The sequence below is a fragment of the Adiantum capillus-veneris genome, chromosome 7 (genome assembly GCF_014529385.1).
Source record: "Adiantum capillus-veneris isolate H3 chromosome 7, ASM1452938v2, whole genome shotgun sequence".
NCBI lineage: Eukaryota > Viridiplantae > Streptophyta > Polypodiopsida > Polypodiales > Pteridaceae > Adiantum > Adiantum capillus-veneris.
This window is the reverse complement of record NC_140937.1, coordinates 13274215-13296677: the sequence shown is the minus strand read 5'-3', so window position 1 is coordinate 13296677 and position 22463 is coordinate 13274215. Positions and strand designations below refer to the sequence as shown.

Here is a 22463-nt window from a genome sequence, read left to right as displayed (position 1 = left end):
CTTAATGTGTGCCTTTTCAAGTTAGTGATCTACTTCAATATAGAGTTGGCTTATTGAGGAGAACCTTATGTTCTTTTGGTTCTATGTTCTCTCTAAGTTAGGAAGAAGATATTACTCTACAAATTACATTGTGATTGCCTACCAATTCAGAATCCTCGGGCAATGGCTGCTAGCAAGGTGGACATGGGTATGATTGAGAGCAACTATTTTAGTCACAGGGAAAGAGCTTGCATTAGCGTTGTTTTAGACACTGCCACAGCCATCAAATTAACAGTAATTGCACAAAAAAAGACAACAGCAATTGATTGCACAACATGTCTTGTCAGACGTGATCATTCAAAAGATGTTGTGAATTGTGTGAACAAAATAAAACTTCTCCTATAGATCAACACAGTGAAGGCGCAAAATTCGATTCACAGATGCAGCCATCATCCTAATGTAGCAAAGAGCCTCATCTGTATTTTCAACTGGAAGCTCCAAAGACCTTCACATTGACAAAATCGATACTCAAAAGCTCTCTGACAAAACCGTTGTCTCCTTCATCATTCCCCAATTTTCTCGAGTGTGCTCTCACAAATTGGGCTTCTCTAGAAGCTAATGTTCACAAGAGGGGATGAGCCCCTCCGAATAAGTGTCCTCAGCAATTCGTGTCAAGCATTTTGAGCATTATCTGCAAATTTTGAAGATGGTGTTCCAAAAAAGCAAAGACCGCAGAAGGGGTAACCCCTTTGTCGGGATGCTACAACCAGATAAATCTTGTGACCTGTAACAGCTTCATAAATGAGCAAGGACGGAGGAGAAATTAGGCTCGCATTGAACCAGCCTTTTTTCCTTTCACATTCTCCCATTTCACAGCATCAAGAAGACTTTGAGGTTTGCCTTTCAAAGAGGAAGCATGGCCTCTTTCTGCCATTTTTACTTCACCTGACATTTGAATGCTCAATCCCTGCCACTCATGGGAAACAAGATAGTTCCCTCTTTCTGATTCTGACACCTGCTGCCTGTGGTCAATGTTCCCTCCTCCTGCCATTTTTACATCACCTGACATTTGAATGCTCAATCCCTCCAGCTCATGAGAGACAAGATTGTTCCCTCTTTCTGATTCTGATACCTGCTGCCTGTGGTCAATGTTCCCGAATGCAGAGCCTCGAACTTCTCCAGCTCTGTTGGTGGTGATTAAGTCTGAGGAAAGGTCATGAATCTCCTTTCTGTGTTCAGATTTAACCATGCCAGTTAAGAACTTCTCACTAAAAGCAACCACTTGAATGGGTAAATAAAAAACCTACCTACAGCTAGTTTGTGAAGCAGACAGTGGGGCAACCAAAGGACCTTTTGCAAATTGTTGATGCTTGCACTTGCTTCCGCCTCTCTTACCTTCTTGCTTCACTCTGAGACGGTTGGAGTGTAAGATATCAATCACCTCCTCACTGGTTGAACTGTTGGAACTTTCATCACTACTTGCAACCGCATCATCTTCATCTTCGCGCATGACACCACACCCTTCTGGAGCACTCTGCATTATTGTTGCAGCCTTTATCTCAAGAAAGTCTAACTGTCTTGTAGTCTTCAGATGTGCTTTTTCAAGCTCATGCGCTTCAACCTGCAAGATGGCGAATGTCAATGTAAGCAACCTGCAAACAATAAATTTCTCCGTTTAAGCATATAATCAATCGAGGTACTGAGACTATGACAGCCTTCAAATGTCAGGTGATGTAACAAAATGGTTTACTGAAAAAATGTTCAAACTTCTCCTACACCTCCAGCTATCTTGGGGGTAAACTGTGCGTTCCATAAGGACATTCACAGAGGTGAGTAAGTTGGAGCCTATAAATTACCAGGTCGATCAGGTAGGTATGTAGGCAGCCTTCTCCTAGCCCTAGCACCCACACATTGATGGATTCCTTGGCATTTTTGTCTCATCCTCCTTAACATTTCTTGGCAGCCTGTTGCCCTCCATCCTCGGCCCATATCTTGGCACATTGGAGGCTTCTACACTGCTGCTCACCATCTCCATCATCTTCTACCAGTAGCCACTTGGTGTCCATTGTCCTTCTCTCGCATGGTATTTTCAGCCCCATATTGGATCTGATTGCTAGTCATAAACTGTGTGGAACAGGTTCTAGAATCATCCAATCGATCACTGTGATGGTCGAAACGGGTCCTGAGATATCATCTGACCGTTGAAACGGAACCTGGGAAGGCATCTGACCGTAAAGCGTTGTCTGGGGTGCACCGTCAAAACAGATCCTAGGATGGCATCCACCATCAAAACGGGTCTTGGGATGACATCCAACTGTTAAGCTGAGCCTACACCACTTAGTCACAACTGTGTCTCAAGAGGATCAAGAAAACCCACTCTTGCTGGTCTACAGAACATCTAGGACAAGTCGGGCCTAAACTGTTCGAAGGTCTCAACAACAATATCAAACAAAGTCAAATAGGCTCACACAGATTCCAGCAGCAGGTAATCAGCTCTGTTTTAGAGAGAAATTCTGCAAGTATTTTTAGAGAGAGAAGCGGATCTTCTAGAGAGAAATTTCTGCCATGAGAGAGAACAGTATGAGAGAAAACTGCACTTTTGAAGAGGGAAATAATTTAGAGGGCGAAAACAATAAAATTCAGCTAGAAAATCAGCACTCTTGTTTTCGTAAATGCATCTGTGAGTTGTGCATCTATGGCATTGGCATTGGCGTGGCGTTGCTTCTGTCAAATGTACTTTTCTGGAAACTTAACTATAATGCATCAAGAGTTCCAATTCGATACTAAAACATTCATCCTGTCCCGCAAGGCGCACGCCTTCTTGAGGTCTTCATGAAGATAAAGTCCTCTCTGACCACCACAGTTTCAAGATGGGATATCTCAAAGTACATGGATGGTAAACTTAGTTCATTAAGAGTTGCGAAAGAATGAGATGACTAGGCAAATCATCATTCTAGAATATTAAGAGTTCTGAAAAGGATGCGATGACTATATAAAATCTAATTGTGGAACCGGATTTTTTGTGAACTGCTCAAGAATGGGTGTTCCTTTTGCAGGTGCAATGGGTATAGAAACAAGGGGATGGGGATGGCTAAGACGGAGCCGAGACTTTTCCAGCGCATCAGAAGGCTGGCCATTTAGAACGGTAGGGGGACGGCCAACGGACAGACACGGCTAGTTCAAATGAGTAGAAACAGCTAGTTTCTTGGGAGCTTTGGGGCCCTTTTACACAAGGTTTAGGGGCTCTTTTGGAGGCCTTAAGAGAAGGCCTGCTCAATGCATTATGCACATTGCAATACTCAAGCCTCAAGCTCAAGCTTTATGCTTTAGCCCTTAGCTCAAGCCTCGAACCTCACTTGCCCCTCCCCTCTCGCAACTTGCACACTCTCAAGAGTCGAGCTCCCTCTACTCTCTCAAGCATCAAACTCCCACAGCTTGATCTCTCTAATATCTATCTACTCTCTATCAAGTATTTAGATTCTACTCTCTCATGTTTCTTGTCTTGTTGCTACACTTCAATGCTCAAAGTGTTCTTAGCACTATGGTACATACGTGTAGCAAAAAAAAATAGAGAAAAATTTTCAAAAAAACATTGTCTTTCTGGGCCCCGACCCCGGTCCCTGTACCATGTTTCTATGGCAATGGGGGTTTGATTATTTTTCTCTAAAGGGGGGTATGCTCAAGAATCGGTTTTCTTTTTGCAAGTGTAATGGGGGGTGATTACTTTTCTCTTAAGGGGGATATCTCAAAGTACATGGATGGTAAACTTAGTGCATCGCGAGTTCCGAAAGCATGAGATAACTAGGCAAATTGTCACAAACTGGTGACATGGCATGGCCCTGGACATGGGGCAGCAGAGTATACACACACACCCCGGCTAGCAGTCCCGTGGAATGCAGAGACACGCTGACGTGGCAGCAGCGGAAAACACGGAAAACTGCGACACGTGGCAGCTGTACGGCAGGCCCGTGAAATGCGGCGCAAAAAGCAAAAGGCTGTACGGAATTTTGCTTTAGCACTAGGGGCTGAAATTGGCAGCTTTTGGCTCACTTGCTTTATTTTAAGAGCTTTTGAATTGAGAAGCTTTTGGGGCTCTTCTTTTGGGCATCCCTTGTAATCTATAAATTAGTGGGCAGGGCCCTCACAACACAGAGCATCTGAACGCAGAGTCTGAGAGTGAGAACCCTCCCACTTTCTTGTACTTTGAACACAGATATACAAAAAGAAATACCGAAAGGGGCGCCAGTCTTTGGGGCCAATATCTTTAGGCACGGAACTCCGCCGGGCCGTGTCGAATCAATTCTGAATTGTGAACTGTTTTGAAGTGAATCTTTGATGTGTCGCCGTAGAATCTTGACTTGGAGTGTCCAAGTTTGTTACAGTGGTATCAGAGCCCGCCAGCCAATTTCTCTTCTACCGGGAAATCCGATCCTTTTCTCATCTATCTTCTACCGGGAAATCCGATCCTTTTCCCATCTCTATCTACTCTCTATCAAGCACTTATGGATTCCAACAACGAACAATCGACTTGCTCTGTATCTAGGGATGCGGGAAGAGATCACGAAGAAGATTCTCAAAAAGAGTACGGCCCGCCTCAGGCTACTCAGAAGGAGATTGAAGAGATGGAACGTCGACAATTGGTTGACGACGCAACAAAAATGATGATCGACCTTGCGAAGGATCCGAAATTTGCAAAATTTTTGACTCGGGCGTCCTTCGACGAAGTGCACACCCAGTGGCAGAAAGCCACAGAGCCACCCCTCAAACCGGCACTCAAGAAACCTCCTACTTTGAGGATGTTTACAGAGCAAGAATAGGAAGAGGTGGTTGACACACGGTTTACCCAGCTTTTTGACGCGAACAACAAAGCCCAAAAGCACGACAAAAAGCAGAAGAAAGGAACAAGAAGAAGCAGTCAATCTACTTTTTTGCCTCGGCAAGAAAACAGAAGAAGCGTGTGCGATTTGAAGGAGTCTCCAGTTCTTCTTCTTCTTCTTCTTCTTCTTCTTCTTCGAGTTCTTCTAGCTCTTCCAACTCGAGCGAAGAAGACAGGAAAGGGAAAACGCGAAGCAAATAGCAAAGCTTCGGAAAGGGCAAGAAAAAGGCAAAGAAGCCCAAGTTTCGCCCAATTTTTAAAAGTTCTACAGAGGACTCGTCTTCAGATTGTTCGGACTCCAACGATCACAGATTTTACGCAAAAAAGAAGCATTTTTATAAAGCCAACCAGTATGATTTTCTCGAGGTAAAAGCAAGAAAGTTCGAGAATTTAAAGAAGGTGGATGTCAATTAAGTTTGACACTTTTTTTGGATTCTGAGATGCTTCAAAGCTTTGGCCTTCATACAGGAGTTTGATATAGCTTTCTTTGGAGGGCATTACTCAGGGCACTCCCAAGATTCGGAGGGCTACCTCTTACTTCAAGGGAAATGCTCGAACTGGTGGTCCACTCTTCTAATGAACAAGAAAGCGCCAGTTAAATGGCTGAAATTTAAAAGGCTTTTTATTTCTTCTTGGCTGACTCGGGAGTACGAACGAGATATACAAACTGCTTGGAATCATCTTCGGATGACCAAGAGAGATTCTTGGATGCATATTGCGAGAGATTTTGGAGCTCTTTTCTACCCGCTTCTTCATTTAAGAAGATCTCGTTTAAAGAACAGATTGAGCGGTTTAGCTACAGACTTCCTACAGAGATTCGAGATCACTGCTCAGAACAAAAGTCGGATTCTATTCAAGAACTGATGAGTCATGCGAAACGGGGCTTTGCCATACATTAAGGCAGTCTGACTTACCCCACAAATGAGATCATGGCGCAGAGAACCAAACAGACTTCCAATAATGAAAGTAGAAAGAAGAAGAGCCCCCAAGAAAAGAAAGATAAGGATGCACGACCCTGCTCACTCTTCGGGAGATAGCCAACTACATCAAAGAGGGGAAGTTTTTTGGATGCGGGGAACATGGGCACATCTCCGCGAAGTGCCCTAAAAAGGCACAGAAAGAACAAGATGAAGAAAGGCCAGAGAGTTCGAAAGCAGCTGAGGAACGTGGACGAAAAGGCAAGATGAAAGCAGGACTGGTTCCAGATTGCATGGGTACTGACCCAAGCACGATTGATGAAAGTGCACAACGAGCTTGGGGCAAAGTGAAAGATCAAGAAGCACTGATTTTCTTTGATGGAGGAGCCAAGGCCAACTTCATTTCACCTGAATTAGCGGCGCGGCTCGAGATTACACCCGATCGGATGGGACCACAAGCAGAGGCAGTTCTAGCGGCACTCGGCAAGGACGTGGCCATTACACCTGTCATTGGCAAACTTTGGTTGCATTGTCAAGGGTATTCGGGGCACGAGGACTTCTACATAATGCCCTTGGAAGGTTGTGATGTTCTCCTGGGACCCTTGGTAGCATAAGAACAACGCCATGGTCGATTATTGGGCGAAGAAAGCGACATTGACTACTGAAGAGGGCCGAACCATTGTACTTGATGTGAAACTTAAGGGCGAGTTTGTGAATTGACAAGGATTCTGACGCTCGCTACTGCTGCTCGCCCCCCCTTGCTGCGCCATCGCTACCCTCTTCCCCCCCCCCCCCCCCCCCCCCCCCACACGCTGCCCCTGCGCGCTAACCTCTCCCCCCCCCCCCCCCAACCCGCTGCCCCTGCGCGCTGCCGCCCGCCCGCTACCCCCCCCTGTTCTCGCGCTGCCCCAAAGGCTGCCCGCTGCCCTCCTCTCGCGTTGCCATCCCCACCCCACCCCCCGCTCGCTGCCGCTTGTGCACCCGCACATTCCCGGCTGCCCTCTTCGCCCTCGCCGTCCCCCCATCCCCCCCCCCGTCCTCGTTGCTCCCGAAGGTTTTTCTGCACCTGGCTCGGCAACGCTTTCTCTTCGGACAAGTGCTTGGCGTACTCGTTCGCAGATTTTCTTCATCGCCCGCTTCTTCGACTCAGCAGTAGACACAGATGGAGGCTCCAGCTCCACCTCAGAGGGACTCGCCTGAAGCTCCCTCGCCCGACCCCGCTGAGCCCACCATTCGACTTGCTCTTACGCCGGCAGAGCAAGCGAGCCTTGCCACAGAGGTAGAACGCTTGCAGGCGACTTCTGTCATCTGCAAGGTTCTCGGCACTCGTCCCAGCAGAGGAGAGCTGCGAGATCTTCTCCAGGCCCGCCTCCTCGCAGAGGTGGGCAAGATCTTGGATGTCCAGATTCTCGGACGAGGGTACTACCAGATTGAGTTCGAGACTTCCGAGATGGCCTCCAAGGTCATAGCTATGAGTCCATTGGCCATCCGAGCAGCACGCGCCCACTTTCGACAGTGGCGACATGGTTTTGACCCGTCTTCGGATGTGCTAGTAGAGGAGGCGGACATCCCCATATCAGTCTGCTTTCCGGGTTTACGGAGGGAGTACCTTCCACTTCTCTCCAGGATTGGCTCCGCCATCGGAACTGTCCTGGAGACACCTCGTACGGCAGCATTAGTAGCTGCCAAGGCGGCTGGCATCCCTTCAGTTCGAGTTTTGGTCAGAGATACCCACACGCTCCCGAAGGTCATCCTTCTGCCTCGGGTGAGTGGGGGTTGGTTTAGACAGAGTGTGGAGTACTCGGGTCTCCCGCACCAGTGTTTCATTTGCAGACAGATGGGCCACCTAGCGAAGGCCTGTCCACGGAGGAGACCACGACCGCACCGCAGCCTCAGCCCCAGCCTCCCAAGGCTGGGCCGCAGCCACAGCCTGCGACGCAGAGCACAGATCCAGCGCCACCCTCCGAGCCTGGGGCTCCAGCGGAGGAGGGGTGGCAGCAGGCCCGTGGCCGTCGACGCCAGGGGCCACAGCGACAGCCTGGCACTCAGAGTGGCCCCCAGGTGCCTACTCAGCAGCAGTGGGTTCCCACGGGGAACCGCTTTGGTCCTCTTGAGCAGGAGGAGCCCCCTTCGCCAGCCTCCACCTCCGCTTCACCCTCGCCAGCCGCTCCGCCTTCCGATCTCCCCTCCTCCTCCTCATGCCCTCCCCCGCCCTCTGCTACCGCTCACTCCCCACCTCGCCCCCCCCATGTCTCTGCCGCCCCACCCCGCTTCTCCTCTCCCCCGCCCCCCCCCAGCCCCTTCTCCCCCTCCTCCTGCTTCAGTACCACAGTCGGCTCTGGAGACTGGACCCTTGCCGGCAGCCAGGAGATCTCTTGGCAGCGCCTTCGCCACGAGTCGCCTAGCGAGAGAGGGTCAGCCCTTCTTGCGGCCCCCACTGCAGATTCAGACATCTCCTCTTGCAGCTATCCCTCGTGGTTTGACGAGCTTTGACCTCCGACGCCGCTGGGATCTCTTCGATTACGGGTTTACTCGTTTTCTTGGCGATTCCGCAGCAGACCACGAGGCAGCTTGCTTCAGAGTCCACGCTTTGTTCCTCGCCGCTAGGGGGACAGAGGCCTTGGACTGAGCAGTTGGTTTCTCCTTCCCCCTCTGTGGCAGGACTGAGACAGAGTGGTCCCTCGACTCAGTGGTGGGATGGTTGCATACACAGGTTCTCGAGTTCTCTCCCCACATGGGAGAACTTGGCGTTACAGATCTGCTGCAGACTTTGTGGCCACTGGCCAAGTTTGCGGTGACACCCCCAGATTCAGCAGGATGTAGACACATTGTGGTGTACTTTTTTGCTGATACGCAGTGTTTGCCTTGCTATGTATTCATTCATGAGGACTCCTGGACAGAGGAGGTTGCTTTACGCACGGCTCGCTCTACCGGGCTTGGACCAGGCACTCACTGCAGTCTCGCCTATCTAGAGGACGCTCGGATGCGGATTACTCCCCATCCAAGCCTACTTCGAAGATAGCTCGTCTTGCTGCTGCGGCAGCATCTGTTCTCTCTCGCTCCCCATGAAGATCGTCTCGTGGAACGTGCAGGGACTCGGTGGGCCCCAGTTTCAGCGACAGCGGGGCCAATTGCGTCAGGAGCTTCAGCGATGCCTTGTGGGAGGAGAGATTGATCTCCTTATGCTTCAGGAGCACCATTTGTCTGAGAGCCGCATTCGGCGATGTGGTCAGATTTTGCGTGGACACTATGATACCTTTTGGTCAGCTGCTTTTGGACCTGGAGGCATCCAGGGTGGGGTATGTATGACTATTGCGGACTCATTACAGCAGGCCATTGTGGGCAGAGGGATTATTGTACCAGACAGGGCTCAGTGGATTACTATGCAGGTTCAGGGTAGCCTTGTGGGTTTCCTGAACATCTATGCGCCCAATGTGGCGAGTGCTCGTGCAGAGTTTTGGTCACAGATTGTTGAGTCTTTGCCACAAGTTGACCAGTGGTGTGTAGGAGGGGACTTCAACATGTTGGAGGACCCTTCTGACAGAATCGGAGGCAGCCATGCTACTGTGCATGGAGTCGAGTTAGCAGCTTGGGAGAGTTTTTGTATGACGTTGAGGGTCTCGGATACATGGCAGCATTCTGGCTTTGTGAGGCCTCCAGAGAGTCTTACCTTCTCTAGATCGGACCGCCGAGTGGGAGGAGTGAATCTATCGCGCATAGATCGCTTCTACACTAGTGACCACTTCAGTGACTTGGGGGGATCAGTGGGCATCCTGGCAGGGACATCCTTCTCGGACCATGCCCCAGTGATCCTCACAGTGGCAGACAGGCAGAGGAGTGGGAGCACGATGCTTCGCATCCCAGAGCGGGTCTTGTTGGACTCAGCACTCAGAGAGAGGGTCGAGGCTCTATGGACAGAGGGCATGGACAGCCAGGCTCCTCCTGCAGACAGAGTGGCCTCAGGCCTAGCTCAGCTCAGCCACTTCTTTCTCCAGGAGTCTTTGGCTCGACGGGCTGCAGCGAGAGAGGAGGAGCAGCGTCTCAGACGAGGCATTGCTTCACTACAGAGGATGCAGAAGCAGCATCCAGACAGTCCATGGTTGGAGGAGCAGCTTCAGCAGGCTCGACAGGAGCTTGCTTGCACAGAGGAGAGGCGCCATGAGTTTGCCTTCCACCGGCATGCATCTCAGTGGACTCAGGTGGGTGACAGAGTGACAGGTGTTTTTTTTGAGACAGTGGGACCTCGGCACTCGCATGCCAAGGTCAATCAGTTGAGGAGACCCGATGGGTCAGTTGTTTGCGAGCCAGAGGATATGCGTGCAGTTGCTACTGACTTTTACCGTGAGCTACTGTCGGCTGAGCCAGAGTCAGAGAGACAGGATGCGTGCAGGGAGCAGGTTTGGGCACAGATGCCTTGTCTTGTGACTGAGGAGATGCGGCAGAGGCTTGAGTTACCTCTTCAGCTTGAGGAGCTGCACACAGCTCTTAGGGCCCTCCCTCGTGGTAGCTGTCCAGGTGAGGATGGGCTGACTCCCAGCTTCTTCTTGGAGTACTGGGACCTGCTTGGCCAAGATCTTTGTAGTGCCTTTCAGTACATTCTGCACACAGGAGTGATGCCGGATAGCATGAGTGAGGGCCTGATTTACCTCATTCCTAAGGAGGGTGGCTCCTTGGATGAGATTCGACAGTGGCGTCCCATCACCATTCTCAACTCAGCCTACAAAATTCTTGCCAAGGCTCTGAGTTTGAGGATTCAGCCACTCTTGGAGAGCCTTATACATGGGACTCAGACATGTTTTGTCAAGGAACGCAGTATCCTTGACAACATCTTCACTTTTTGGGAGGCTTCTGCCCTTGCACGGCTCCGTGGGGAGGACCTTGTGATTCTTCTTCTCGATTTTGAGAAGGCATACGACAGAGTTGACTGGGACTTTCTAGAGGGCACGCTACGTAGGATGGGCTTCTCAGAGGCTTGGATCAGAGGGGTGTCAGCTTTGTACAGACAGGCCCACAGTCAGGTGCTTTTGGCAGGAGGTAGAGGTGAGCGCTTCATGCTCACACGATCGGTCAGACAGGGTTGTCCTCTTGCCCCCTTTCTCTTTCTGTTCTATGCGGAGGCGATGAGCAGATTTTTGGTGTCACAGCAGGTTGGTTTGAGGGGCTTAGCACTCCCTATACGGGGAGATGAGCTTCTGGACGCTGAGTTTGCCGACGACTCAGCCTTGTACTTAGAGGGCCAGGAGGCCAATTTACACAGATGTGGGCAGGCTTTGGAGACCTTCTGCTGTGCATCGGGCGCACTGATCAACTGGAGAAAGACAGTGGCTTTCTCAGTTGGTAGTGCTCCTGTGCCAGATTGGATGCCAGGAGAGGGTTTCAGGTGGATTCCTCCAGGGACTGCAGTTCGGTACTTGGGTTGTCAGGTTGGTTTGGATTTGGCCCCCGAGCAGCAGATTGCTCCTCTTCTCCTGTCCATCAGGAGAAAGCTGTTACATTGGAGCTCAGCACGACTTTCGCTGGCTGGTAGAGTAGTAGTTGCCAACCAGGTGTTGTTGGCGACTATGTGGTACATCACTTCTTGCTGGATCTTCTCGAGTTCTTGTATCAGCCAGGTAGAGAGGCTGATCAGGAACTTCCTTTGGTCTGGTCGCGACACTCAGATTGCCCGAGCCAAGGTGGCTTGGTCGGTCATCACACTTCCTTGTTCTCAGGGAGGGCTTGGGATCATTGATCCAGCACAGCAGAGCAGAGCCCTTCTTGGGAAGTTCGTCGTCAGAGGACTTCTTCCAGGCGAGGAGCCCTGGAAGGAGTTCTTGTTGCAGAGGCTTCGTGCCAGGGTGCCTCAGGCAGGAGGCCCTTGGCAACCTTCGACCAGATGGATCTTTACAGAGTTGCGCCGAGTTGGTTTGAGCAGGAGACTGGAGGACCGATTCGCTGTGAGTTTGCTTCGGTCTTGGGAGCTATTGCGGCGTGGCCTAGAGCAGCGACAGCCGACGTGCACGGAGGAGCGCCTACGGCAGCCCCTCGTCTCGAACCCCATGGTTAGCACTCAGAGAGGCCACTTGGTTGGGAGTAGGCCTCATGTTTCTTGGGGTCCCATGGCAGTAGGTCCAGCGCGCTCTCTAGGTGACTGGCTAGAGTTCACAGGTTTGTCAGAGGAGGTGCAGGTTGTCCAGCTACAGGGCATGAGAGGGGTTCAGAGCATGTGTCAGGACATCTCAGAGTCAGTTCCAGCTGATTGGCTCACGCCTCTCGAGCCAGTAGCACCCCCGTGGATGGGAGCCTTCACACGACTGGAGGTTCTCATTTCAGTCAGGGCTTGCTCAGAGACTGTCCCAGCCCTGTTCTTCGAGCTTCAGGGTGGGGGACGTTTACAGAGAGTTGCAGTAGAGGCCCCGCATGTAGCAGAGTGTTGTTTCCAGAGGATCCGTGTTGTGGGCATCTGTGGGAGGACTTGCGTCATAGACCCTGACCCAGCAGCTCTTGAGACAGGACACTGGAGGCTATGGGCTTGGGAGTGCTGTCCACTGGCACGAGTATAGTGGGATCCTGGTGAGTGGCTATGGAGGGACCCATTCTCTTCTGCAGACCGCCCAGGAGTCCCTTTCTTTCAGTACACTGTTCGGCTTGGACGTCATATACTTGCAGCACAGAGAGAGGCCCCCCCCGCTGCAGCACGTCATTGGCAGGAGGAGGGTCTCACAGTTGAGTTCTTGGCAGCTTTTTGGCAGAGGCTGTGGGACTCCAGACAGCCGAGGCGCGTCACCTTGTTCCAGTGGTTGGTTGCACACAGAGCCACAGCAGTAGGGAGCTGGCTTGTACATTGTGGTCTCTCGGCCGCATGTACAGCCTATGACCAGTTGGTGGAGAGTCAGCGACACTGTCTTTGGGACTGTCCCTCGGCCCAGCAGGTGTGGCTACGAGTTCTTCGGCTGATGCCTGCCCTCTCCACGGCTCGACAATACACTTGGGGGGCGGCGGCTTGGTCCACCCTCACGGGCCCGGCACTTCAGTTTGAGCTATCTTCCACCAGCAGGATGATAGTGATACAGGGGGGTCGACCTACACTCCAGCCTGCTACAGACCTTACTCCACAGGAGTGGAGCAGTGAGAGAGAGGAGTGTTGGGAGCTCATCAGCGGCCTAGCTCTCTGGTTCATCTGGCGGGCCCGTTGTTTCCGCATCTTTGAGGCTCGCCTTGTACCACCAGCAGAGACTGTTCGTGACTTTTGGCTAGAGCTGATCCATACTCTCAGAGGACAGCTTGAGGGACTACAGGGCAGCTACGACCGCATGCGGGAGCGCCGCAAGGCTTTCCTTCGTCTCTGGCGCCCTGGGCCGTTTTACTCCATGGTCCAGGGGGTGCTCAGATGGCACTACTGTCCACCTGTGTGGCTTTTCCCTCCTCCCATCTCTTGATTTAGCCCCATTGTATATATGCTGTTTTTTCATTGGGAGAGTCTCCCCATCATGTTTGTTGTAGCCCTCTCTTGCAGAGGTGGATGTAGCCCTATGGGCAGCTTTCATTAACTAATAGAAGGATCTCTTTCTGGAAAAAAAACTTAAGGGCGAGTTTGTCCCTATTGTATCGGCTTCGGCCGTTTCAAAATTAATGAAATCCAATCTGTTCGTTTACTCGATCTTTTTGAAAGAATTGAATGATGAACATAGGACAAATATGTCTGGCCTTGATAAAGAACGCCAAGATTTTCTCCACACTCATGCCGATTGCTTTTCTGAGGGGCTTGCCAGGCGAGTTGCCACCGGCTCGTCCTGAGGATCATACCATTGATTTGATACATGGAAGCACACCACCGAACCGACCACCTTACCGTGTGAGCCGAGCCTGGAATAAAGAGATTATGAACCAAGTGAAAGACCTCTTGGAAAAGGGTCTTATCCAGCCGAGTACTTCACCTTACTGCTCTCCAGTGTTGTTGGTTTTGAAGAAAGACGGATCTAGGAGGATGTGCATAGATTATAGAGCTCTCAACAAAATCACCATCAAGAACAAATTTCCAATTCCTAGGATCAATGATATTCTAGACCAACTACAGGGATCCTCTTGTTTCAGCAGGATCGATTTGAAGAGCGGATATCATCAAATCTGAATCGCGCTGGGGTATGTCTACAAGACAGCTTTTCGGACGACTTTCGGTTTATTCAAATTTTTAGTGATGCCTTTTGGCCTTACCAATGCTCCAACAACCTTTGACCAAATGATCAACAAGATTTTCAGAGAGTACAGATCTTTTGTGGGCACATTCTTTGATGACATTATTGTCTTCTCCAAGGATGAGGCAGAACATAGAGAACATCTGCTACAGGTCTTTCAGGCATTGCGAGATCACAAGTTGGTGATTAATGCAAAGAAGAGTGAATTTTTCCTACCAAGGATACACCTTTTGGGACACATCGTCTCAACAGGCAGGAGTGCAGATGGACCCGGCCAAGATTGAGACTATTCATGATTGGCCCGGTTTGAAGAATGTCCATGAAGTTAGAACCTTCTTGGGCTTATGTTCTTACTACCGGCGGTTCATTAGAAAGTTTGCAGAGGTTGCTTCCCCTTTGCATATCTTGACACAGAAAGGAGTTCCTTTCTCGTGGGGACCCACAGAGGTGACTGCCTTTCAAATATTGAAAGAGAAATTGACTACAGGACCAACTTTGACTTTGCCGGATTTGCAGAAGTCATTCGAAGTATATTGTGATGCTTGTGGTCGTAGTCTAGGTGCGGTCTTAATGCAAGAAGGCCATGTCATTGCCTACGCGGGCCGATTGTTTTCAAGGCCGGAATTGACAGCACAGATACATGAGAAAGAGATTTTGGCGGTGATCCATGCTCTTACTCAGTGGCGACATTACCTACTCGAAGCAGATTTTACGGTCTTCGCAGATCACCATAGTTTACGCTACTTCTTGTCAGAGAAGAAGCTATCAGAAAAGCAGATGCGGTAGGCAAACATCTTGTCACAGTTTCACTTCCAGATTGTCTATGTGCAGGGACGGAAGAACTTGGTGGCAAATGCTTTGTCCCGAAAGCCGTTGGTTCTGGCTATTTCCATGATACACCATAGAAGCTTCAAGGATATGGTCGATCAGTATGCCAAAGATACAGATTTTGCAGATATATTCAGTCGAATACAGAATGGGGAGCTGGTAGCGGGATATTCCATTCAGGATGGCTACTTGATGAAGAAAACGATGTTGTGAGTTACACAGCCATTGAGGAAAAGGTTTTAACCGAATGCCACTGTCCACCATTTACGGGTCACCGCAGCATTGATACCACCTTGAAAGGTGTGGAGGAATACTTCTTTTGGCCGAAACTCAAGAAGGATTGGACGATTTTGTACGCAATTGCTTGGTATGCCAGAAGGTCAAGTTTGACAGGCATAAAGCACAGGGATTGTTACAGCCTTTACCCATAACCACGCGCCCCTAGAAAAGTATTGCTATGGATTTCATTTTTGATCTCCCGAAGACACAGAGTGGGCACAATGGTATCTGGACTGTTATTGACAAATTTAGCAAGCAAGCTCATTTCATTCCAGTGAAGAAGACAGTCAAGCCGGATCATTTAGCGAGACTATTCATTGCCCAGATATTCAGATTACATGGCATGCCTGAGACAATTGTCTCTGACTGACAGAGATCCCCAATTCACGAGTTTGTTTTGGAAGGCTATTCGGGAGAACATTGGCACACGGTTGCAGTTCTTGTCATCTTTCCACCCGCAGACAAATGGGCAATGTAAGATTGCAAATTCAGCCGTGCTGGATTTATTGAAGTCTTACATTTCGGATCAGAAAACTCAATGGGAAAAGTATTTGCCCTTGGTGAAATTTGCCTACAATAACACGATACACTCTTCGACAGGAAACACGCCATTTGAGATTATTGAAGGTGCTCCGAAGGTTCCACCCTTCTTAAGCACGAAAGGTAAGATTTTTGAAGCCGACCAGAGGAGATACTCATTCCAGAACAGATATTGGCACATAAAGATAGAAAGATTCTTGGTTAAATTCAAGAACTATCCTGCATTGGATGCGAAGTGGATGGAGGAGGACCTCGCAGATACTCCTCAGATTGTGAATCTTTACCTTGAAGCATTCCGGTTTAGCATAGTCTACTCCGATAAAACCCCGACTTCAGCTTGGGCGGAATTTGGTGCAGCAGGCTTGCACAAGAGGGGAGTCACTCCGCTCCTTTGTCAACAGATTGCCCCGATTTTTTATAATAGAGTCACTGATGTCCCTATTGGGTTTCAGGGACACTTTGAGCTGACAGTAATCTGTTGTAATGACTTTTAGACTTGGAATTCTCGATAATACGATATTGATTTATACTTGACTTGTTTAAGTGCAAGAACTGATAGACGAAATGACTGCAGCATTTCGGTCTGAAAAATCTCTATAGACATGATTGCAATAAGGATTAGTCAATCGGGTATCCGAGAGGTCCCGACTAGATCTAGCTGCGATTGCTAAATACGTTGCCGATTAATCATGGTTTGAAATTGGAATGATTGTTGAATGTGTTTTGTCATGTGATGTCCTGTGATGTCAAGTGATGCCCTGTGATGTGACTGTCGATTGGTACATGCGCTAGATGTGTTGTTCCTAGTGCGTCGGTACTAACAGTCAGTGCTGCTAAGACAGTTTATGGCCTCTGTCTGTTTTCAGGCGTGGTCGAGGGCGATTACAATGCTTTCAAGAGGGGGGTATGTCACAAACTGGTGATGTTGCATGGCCCTGGACATGGGGCAGCAGAGTACACACACACACCCCGGCTAGCAGTCCCGTGAAATGCGGAGACAGGCTGACGTGGCAACAGTGGAAAAACACGGAAAACTGCGACACGTGGCAGCTGTATGGCAGGCCGTGAAATGCGGCACAAAAAGCAGAAGGCTGTACGGAATTTTGCTTTAGCACTAGAGGCTGAAATTGGCAGCTTTTGGCTCACTTGCTTTATTTTAAGAGCTTTTAAATTGAGAAGCTTTTGGGGCTCTGCTTTTGGGCATCCCTTGTGATTAGTGGGCAGGGCCCTCACAACTCAGAGCATCTGGACGCAGAGTCTGAGAGTGAGAACCCTCCCACTCTCTTGTACTTTGAACACAGATTAATACAAAAAGAAATACCGAAAGGGGGCTAGTCTTTGGGGCCAATATCTCTAGGCATAAAACTCTGCCGGGCCGTGTCGAATCAATTGTGAATTGTAAACTATTTTGAAGTGAATCTCTGCTGTGTCGCGGTAGAATCTTGACTTGGAGTGTCCAAGTTTGTTACACAAATCATCATTCTAGAATATCAAGAGTTCTGAAAAGGATGAGATGACTAGGCAGAGAGATTATCATTCTGAAATATCATGAGTTCTGAAAAGGATGCGATGACTAGATAAAATCTAAATGTGGAATTGGATTTTGTGTGGACTGCTCGGTTTTCTTTTTGCAGGTGTAATGGGGGGAGATTACTTTTCTCAAAAAGGGGGTATGTCACAACTTGGTGGCATGGCCTGCTGGCCCCAGACCGGACGAGAGACTAAAGAGCCGAGCCCAAGAAGCACCAGTTGGAGTGCAAATTTATATGGATCCACTTCATTGATCAGCTGTAAACTATCATATTCTAAGCCACTTAAACTGTGCCTACTAAACCCTCAACAAGTTCTCCACTAAGTTTCAATGGAGGGGGGCTGTTGTATTCCCATCATCTAAACGTACTATGTTGTCTCAGTTGAAACTTAGAAGTTGTATCATTAATCAGAAGTAAACCATTATAACTTCTCAAAGCCGTTCATTAGAGGAGAGTTTGTTAGGGCTATACTCACCACCTGTTCACAAACCACAAAAGTTATGGGCCAACCTTGTGCCCATACTTGACACGAAAACAAAAGAATGAAGTCAACAAGAGCCTACAAAAGTGGAAAAAACCTCAGAGAGTATTCTTAAATAACTTGTACTCTTTACCAAATAAAATTCTTCAAGCATCTTCCACAAAAACACTAGAATTTTTTTAAGCATCATCTCTGCTGCAAAAGCAAATAACTGACTAGCTTTAGTAAAACATAAGTTTCTACAGACACCTCCATGTATGTAAGTGTTCCCATCATTAAAAAGAAGATAACCCCAACCTTTATAGATGTATTCTTGAGAAAGTGATATACTCACTGCTTTCCTTAAAGACGATGTGACCTCTGCTACTTTTGTAGATGCAATCCGCAAGCAATGTAAAATATCACAAGAACTGACCCCAACACCACCAGCTTTCTGAATTGCACAGATGTCACCATTTATGTCCAGAATGATGGTAAGCCGTCCTCTCATTAATAACTCTTCCTTGAAGCTTGGGTCCATGACCTGTGACATTCTACACAGTTACCAAACGTAAGGAGCAGCAGACCAAGAAAACAAAAAATAATTTGTCATCAAAAGAGAAAATACCATGAGTTCTCCATCACCAAAAAAGCCGAACGTGAAGGCGATTGGCAGGTAATGAATAATCAAAGGCACAGGTTCACATACCTAAAAGAAAAGCTAGCTATTAATGTTTAGAACAAGCAAAAGGGTAAGACCATAAGTCGATCAGAAAGATTCAAGACCTCAGGGGGATAGATAACAACATCCTGTCCTTCAGCGCCTGCAAGGGAGCACTCAGGTCTCCGGAAGGACAGCAAGGCAGCTAAAGCAGCGACACAAGCAGCATCTATCAAATTTCTGCACAAAACCAAAGGAGACATGCTATAGCTAATTTGTTTGAAGGTTTTCAGGAGCATGTTAGGCATATGATAGAATTAATCAATTACCCTCCATTGTCGAGCACATGAATCTCAACCCGTAATGACCACACTGCTTTTCCTGAAAGCACACAAAGAGACTCTGTGTCGATTGCCCTGCTATCCCTGCATAGTGTAGATATTTCAGACACCTAAGAAACAAAATTGCCTCAACTTTTCCAGTGAGAGTGTAGTTTCTACCGCAAGCCGCGTTCAATGACTCGTCCAAGCTCCACAGCATTCTCACCTGGCCGACCAACTTCAAAATAAGGGTCAGCCATGGGGGAAAACTCTGTGTATACCACAAGCGAACCCTCATTAGGTTGATCAGAGTAAGGCTGCACCAATTGACAGGTGACAACACATGATATACGAGTTTGTCCAAGCTGAACCTCTGCTGCACCATCCTCCCTGCGAAGGAATAAAACCAAGCATTGCCGAGGAAGTCCCTATGAGAATTATGACACCCAATTTTGAAGATAAACCCACAAAAAAGGAATAATTTTTTCACATTATGGACTAATGATCCACACTAAGAACTAATGAGAGTTATTCCCATTGTCAAATGGGACATGATGTGTATGCAGCAGCAGTTCCTTGAGGCAAAAAAGGTTATGTATCCTCCACCCATGTCATCAAATGATGACATGGCAGATATTAGCATGGCAGGCAGATGCAGCCATAGCTGAGAGAAAACAGCCCAAGTGTGCGCAACTGCAGAACAGCAGCCTAAAAAGTAGCAGAAGGACCAAAAAGAGAGATTGCTCGGTAAAGGTACACAAGTGTGGGGCTGGGCTCCCCTGCTCTTCAGAGCATAAGCTCTTTATATGTTGCTTTTGGTGCTGAGACTTATGGAGCCTGCATAAGGAGCCCTTGTGGGACAGTAATTATTTTCTGAAGTCTTGTGTACAGAGTAAGTGCACAAGCAGAACCACCCACAAACAGGGTGAGATTCATAAAGAACGCAAGTGTGCAAGGTCAATCGATATAGGAAATACTGCAAGGGCCAATACCTCTCCCCAAACTTTTGCTTGAACTACAGCTGCAAAAAAGGCCCGCAAAGATGGAGAAGATGAAGAGGAAGCTCAAGAGCAGGCAACACAGGAAGCAGTTTTTTTTTTTTTGCAAGAAAAAGATCCTTCCATTAGTTAATAAAAATTGCCCGAAGGCCACATGAAGTAGTTTTACTCTGTGCGCTAATACAAAGATAAGGCTTACCCTAGAGTGATGGGTGTATATACAAGCCAAGGGAAAAAAATACCTCTTAGCGAGGGAAAAAAGTGCCCGGGCGGTCCTAAGTGTGTTCACACACATCTCTACCATAATACGGTAACAATTTAACATGAGCTGGCACTCATGTATAGGGAAGTGCCAAACTCTAGATGGGAGTAAGCCCAAACTTTGCGAAAAGCTCATGAGGCAGAGCCTTTCGTGAAAAGATCAGCAAGGTTGTCTTGCGTAGGCACATAATGATAATGCACCTCAATGTGCTTTGTGCGAGCATGGAGCACTCAGTCCTTAAACCACGAGTGGACACTCCTATGAAATACCAAACAACCTCCAGGTCTGAAAAAGCATGTAAACCTGGCGGCAATGATTCCCCCTTGGGATGAAATCAACCCAAGATGTATACTGCCACTCAAGTAGCGAAAGATCCACTTAATTTCCTTCCAATAATAGTAACACGGAAACCCGTTTCGTCCCCTCAAAATGAAACGAAACTCAAAACACTTGAAACGTTTCTAAACAACTCCTTGTTTATAGCGCACCCGTTGCTGCTCTCGCTATAGCTCGCCATCAGCCTGCCCACCAACCCCCCTTCCCTCCTTGCCCTGCCCTCAGCTGCCCCCCAGGACCCCCCCTCTTCCACCTCGCGCTGCCCTCAGCAGCCCGCCACCCCCCTTTCCCTCCTCGCATTACACTCAGCTTGCCCACCCGCCCCTATCTCCCTCCTCACGCTGCCCTCCTCACGCTGCCCTCCTCCCGCTCCCCTTTCTCACTGTTTTGAGCCCCCCTGGTCACCTTCGGTCTTGCTCTCTAGCAGACTCCTATTCTCCCCACCTTCGACCTCGTCGACGCCCTCGATTCACCCTCGCTCGCCTTCACAGCAACAGACACAGATGGAGGATTCTGCTCCGCCTCAATCCGACTTGCTCTTTTGCCGACAGAGCAAGCGAGCTTAGGTAGAGGTGGCGCGGCTTCAAGCCACCTCTGTTATCTGCAAGATCATCGACACCCGACTTGGCAGAGGGGAGGTGCGTGATCTCCTTTAGGCCCTCCTTTTAGCAGAGGTGGGAAAGATCATCGACGTTCAGCTTCTCGGGTGCGGCTACTATCAGATTGAGTTTGAGACTTCCGAGATGGCGTCCAAGGTCATTGCAATGAGCCCCCAGGCCATCCGAGCAGCCAAAGCTCATTTTTGACACAGTGACGCCATGGCTTTGATCTAGCTACCGATGCTCTTGTCAAGGAGGCAGACCTACCCATCTCAGTCAGCTTCCTTGGCCTTAAAAGAGAGTACTTCCCGCTCCTTTCCAGGATCGGTTCCGAGATTGGGACCGTCTTAGAGACACCTCGCACAACAATGTCTGTTGCGGCCAAGGCAGCAGGCGTACCTATAGTACGCGTTTTGGTTCGAGACGCCCACACCCTCCTGAAGGTCATTTTACTATCTCGAGTGAGTGGTGGTTGGCTCCGTCAGAATGTGGAGTGTTAGGGCCTCCGGAATTAGTGCTTCATTTGTCGACAGACGGGCCATCTTGCGAAGGCCTATCCAAAAGGAGGCCTGACCCGCGGCACAGACCCAGACCTAGCATCCTAAGGTTGCAGGTTCTTCCTCCGAGACTCGTGCCCAAGCGGAGGAGGACTGGTAGCACGTCCGTGGTCGACGTCACCAAGGACCACCACATCACTTCAACACCCCTGGTGGTCGACCTACACCAGGCCAGCAGCAGTGGGTTCCCACAAGAAACCGTTCCGACCCTTACAACAGGACGAGCCCACAGATACCCCTTCCACCTCAGCTTCGCCGCCGGCAGTCCCTCCTCTCACTTCGCCTACACCGCAACCCCCCCGCCTCCATCACCTCCACCTCCCCCCATTCCCCTCGTTACCATCCCTTCCCCTCCCATTCCACCCACTAGCCCCCCTGCTCTGTCATCCACTCCCTGTCACAAAGTGATGACGTGGCGGACAGCAGAAACCCTAAAATTCCTGCAAACCCTAATTTCTGCCAGAAACCCTAATTTCCGGAAATCGCGGAGGCTATTAAAAAAAATAATAATAATGATGAGCGACACGAATCTTGCTTTTTCTCTACGCAATGAGAAAGAGAGAGAATGCTTTTGCTTTCAAGTTTTGACTCTCTGTTAGAGAGAGAGAGAGCAATTGCTTTTGATTTGAAGCTTTTGGGGCTCTGCTTTTGGGCATCCCTTGTAACCTTTAAATTAGTGGTGAGGGCCTCACTTCTCAGAGCATCTGACGCAGAGTCTGAGAGTGAATCCCGACCCACTCTCTTGTACTTTGAATTGATTAATACAAAAAGAAATACCGAAAGGGGCGCCAGTCTTTGGGGCCAATATCTCTAGGCACGGAACTCCGTCGGGCCAGTGCAAATCTATTGTGATCTGTGAATTGTTTTGAAGTGGTTATTTGGTGCTGTCGCGATTGATTCTTGACTTGGAGTGTCCAAGTCTGTTACAATGGTATCAGAGCAGGGCCGATTTCTCTTCTACGGGAAATCCGATCCCCAATTTTTTTCCGCGGCACCTATGGCTTCACGGAAGGATCAGTCGACTCCCTCTGCATCTGGAGATGCACGCTGGGATCACAACGAAGATTCAGACAGAGAGTATGGCCCGCCTCAGCCTACTCAGGCGGAGCAAAGAGAGATGAAGCGTCGTCAATTGATCGGCGATG

General features: G+C 49.1%; 1 protein-coding gene across 1 annotated transcript in view; it reads right to left on the bottom strand.

The window, feature by feature from the left end:
- Nucleotides 1–286: 286 nt before the first annotated feature.
- LOC147453457 (exosome complex component RRP45A-like) overlaps nucleotides 287–22463 on the bottom strand; it is a 53872-nt gene continuing 31695 nt past the window's right edge. Inside the window, exons 2-8 of the mRNA XM_086515640.1 lie at nucleotides 18747–18956; nucleotides 18576–18671; nucleotides 18372–18486; nucleotides 18214–18294; nucleotides 17941–18129; nucleotides 1287–1600; nucleotides 287–1208 (exon numbers count right to left, since the gene is read on the bottom strand). Of these exons, the coding sequence (XP_086371766.1) occupies nucleotides 803–1208; nucleotides 1287–1600; nucleotides 17941–18129; nucleotides 18214–18294; nucleotides 18372–18486; nucleotides 18576–18671; nucleotides 18747–18956 (1411 nt within the window). The 3' untranslated portion in view covers nucleotides 287–802. The remainder of the gene's footprint in view (nucleotides 1209–1286; nucleotides 1601–17940; nucleotides 18130–18213; nucleotides 18295–18371; nucleotides 18487–18575; nucleotides 18672–18746; nucleotides 18957–22463) is intronic.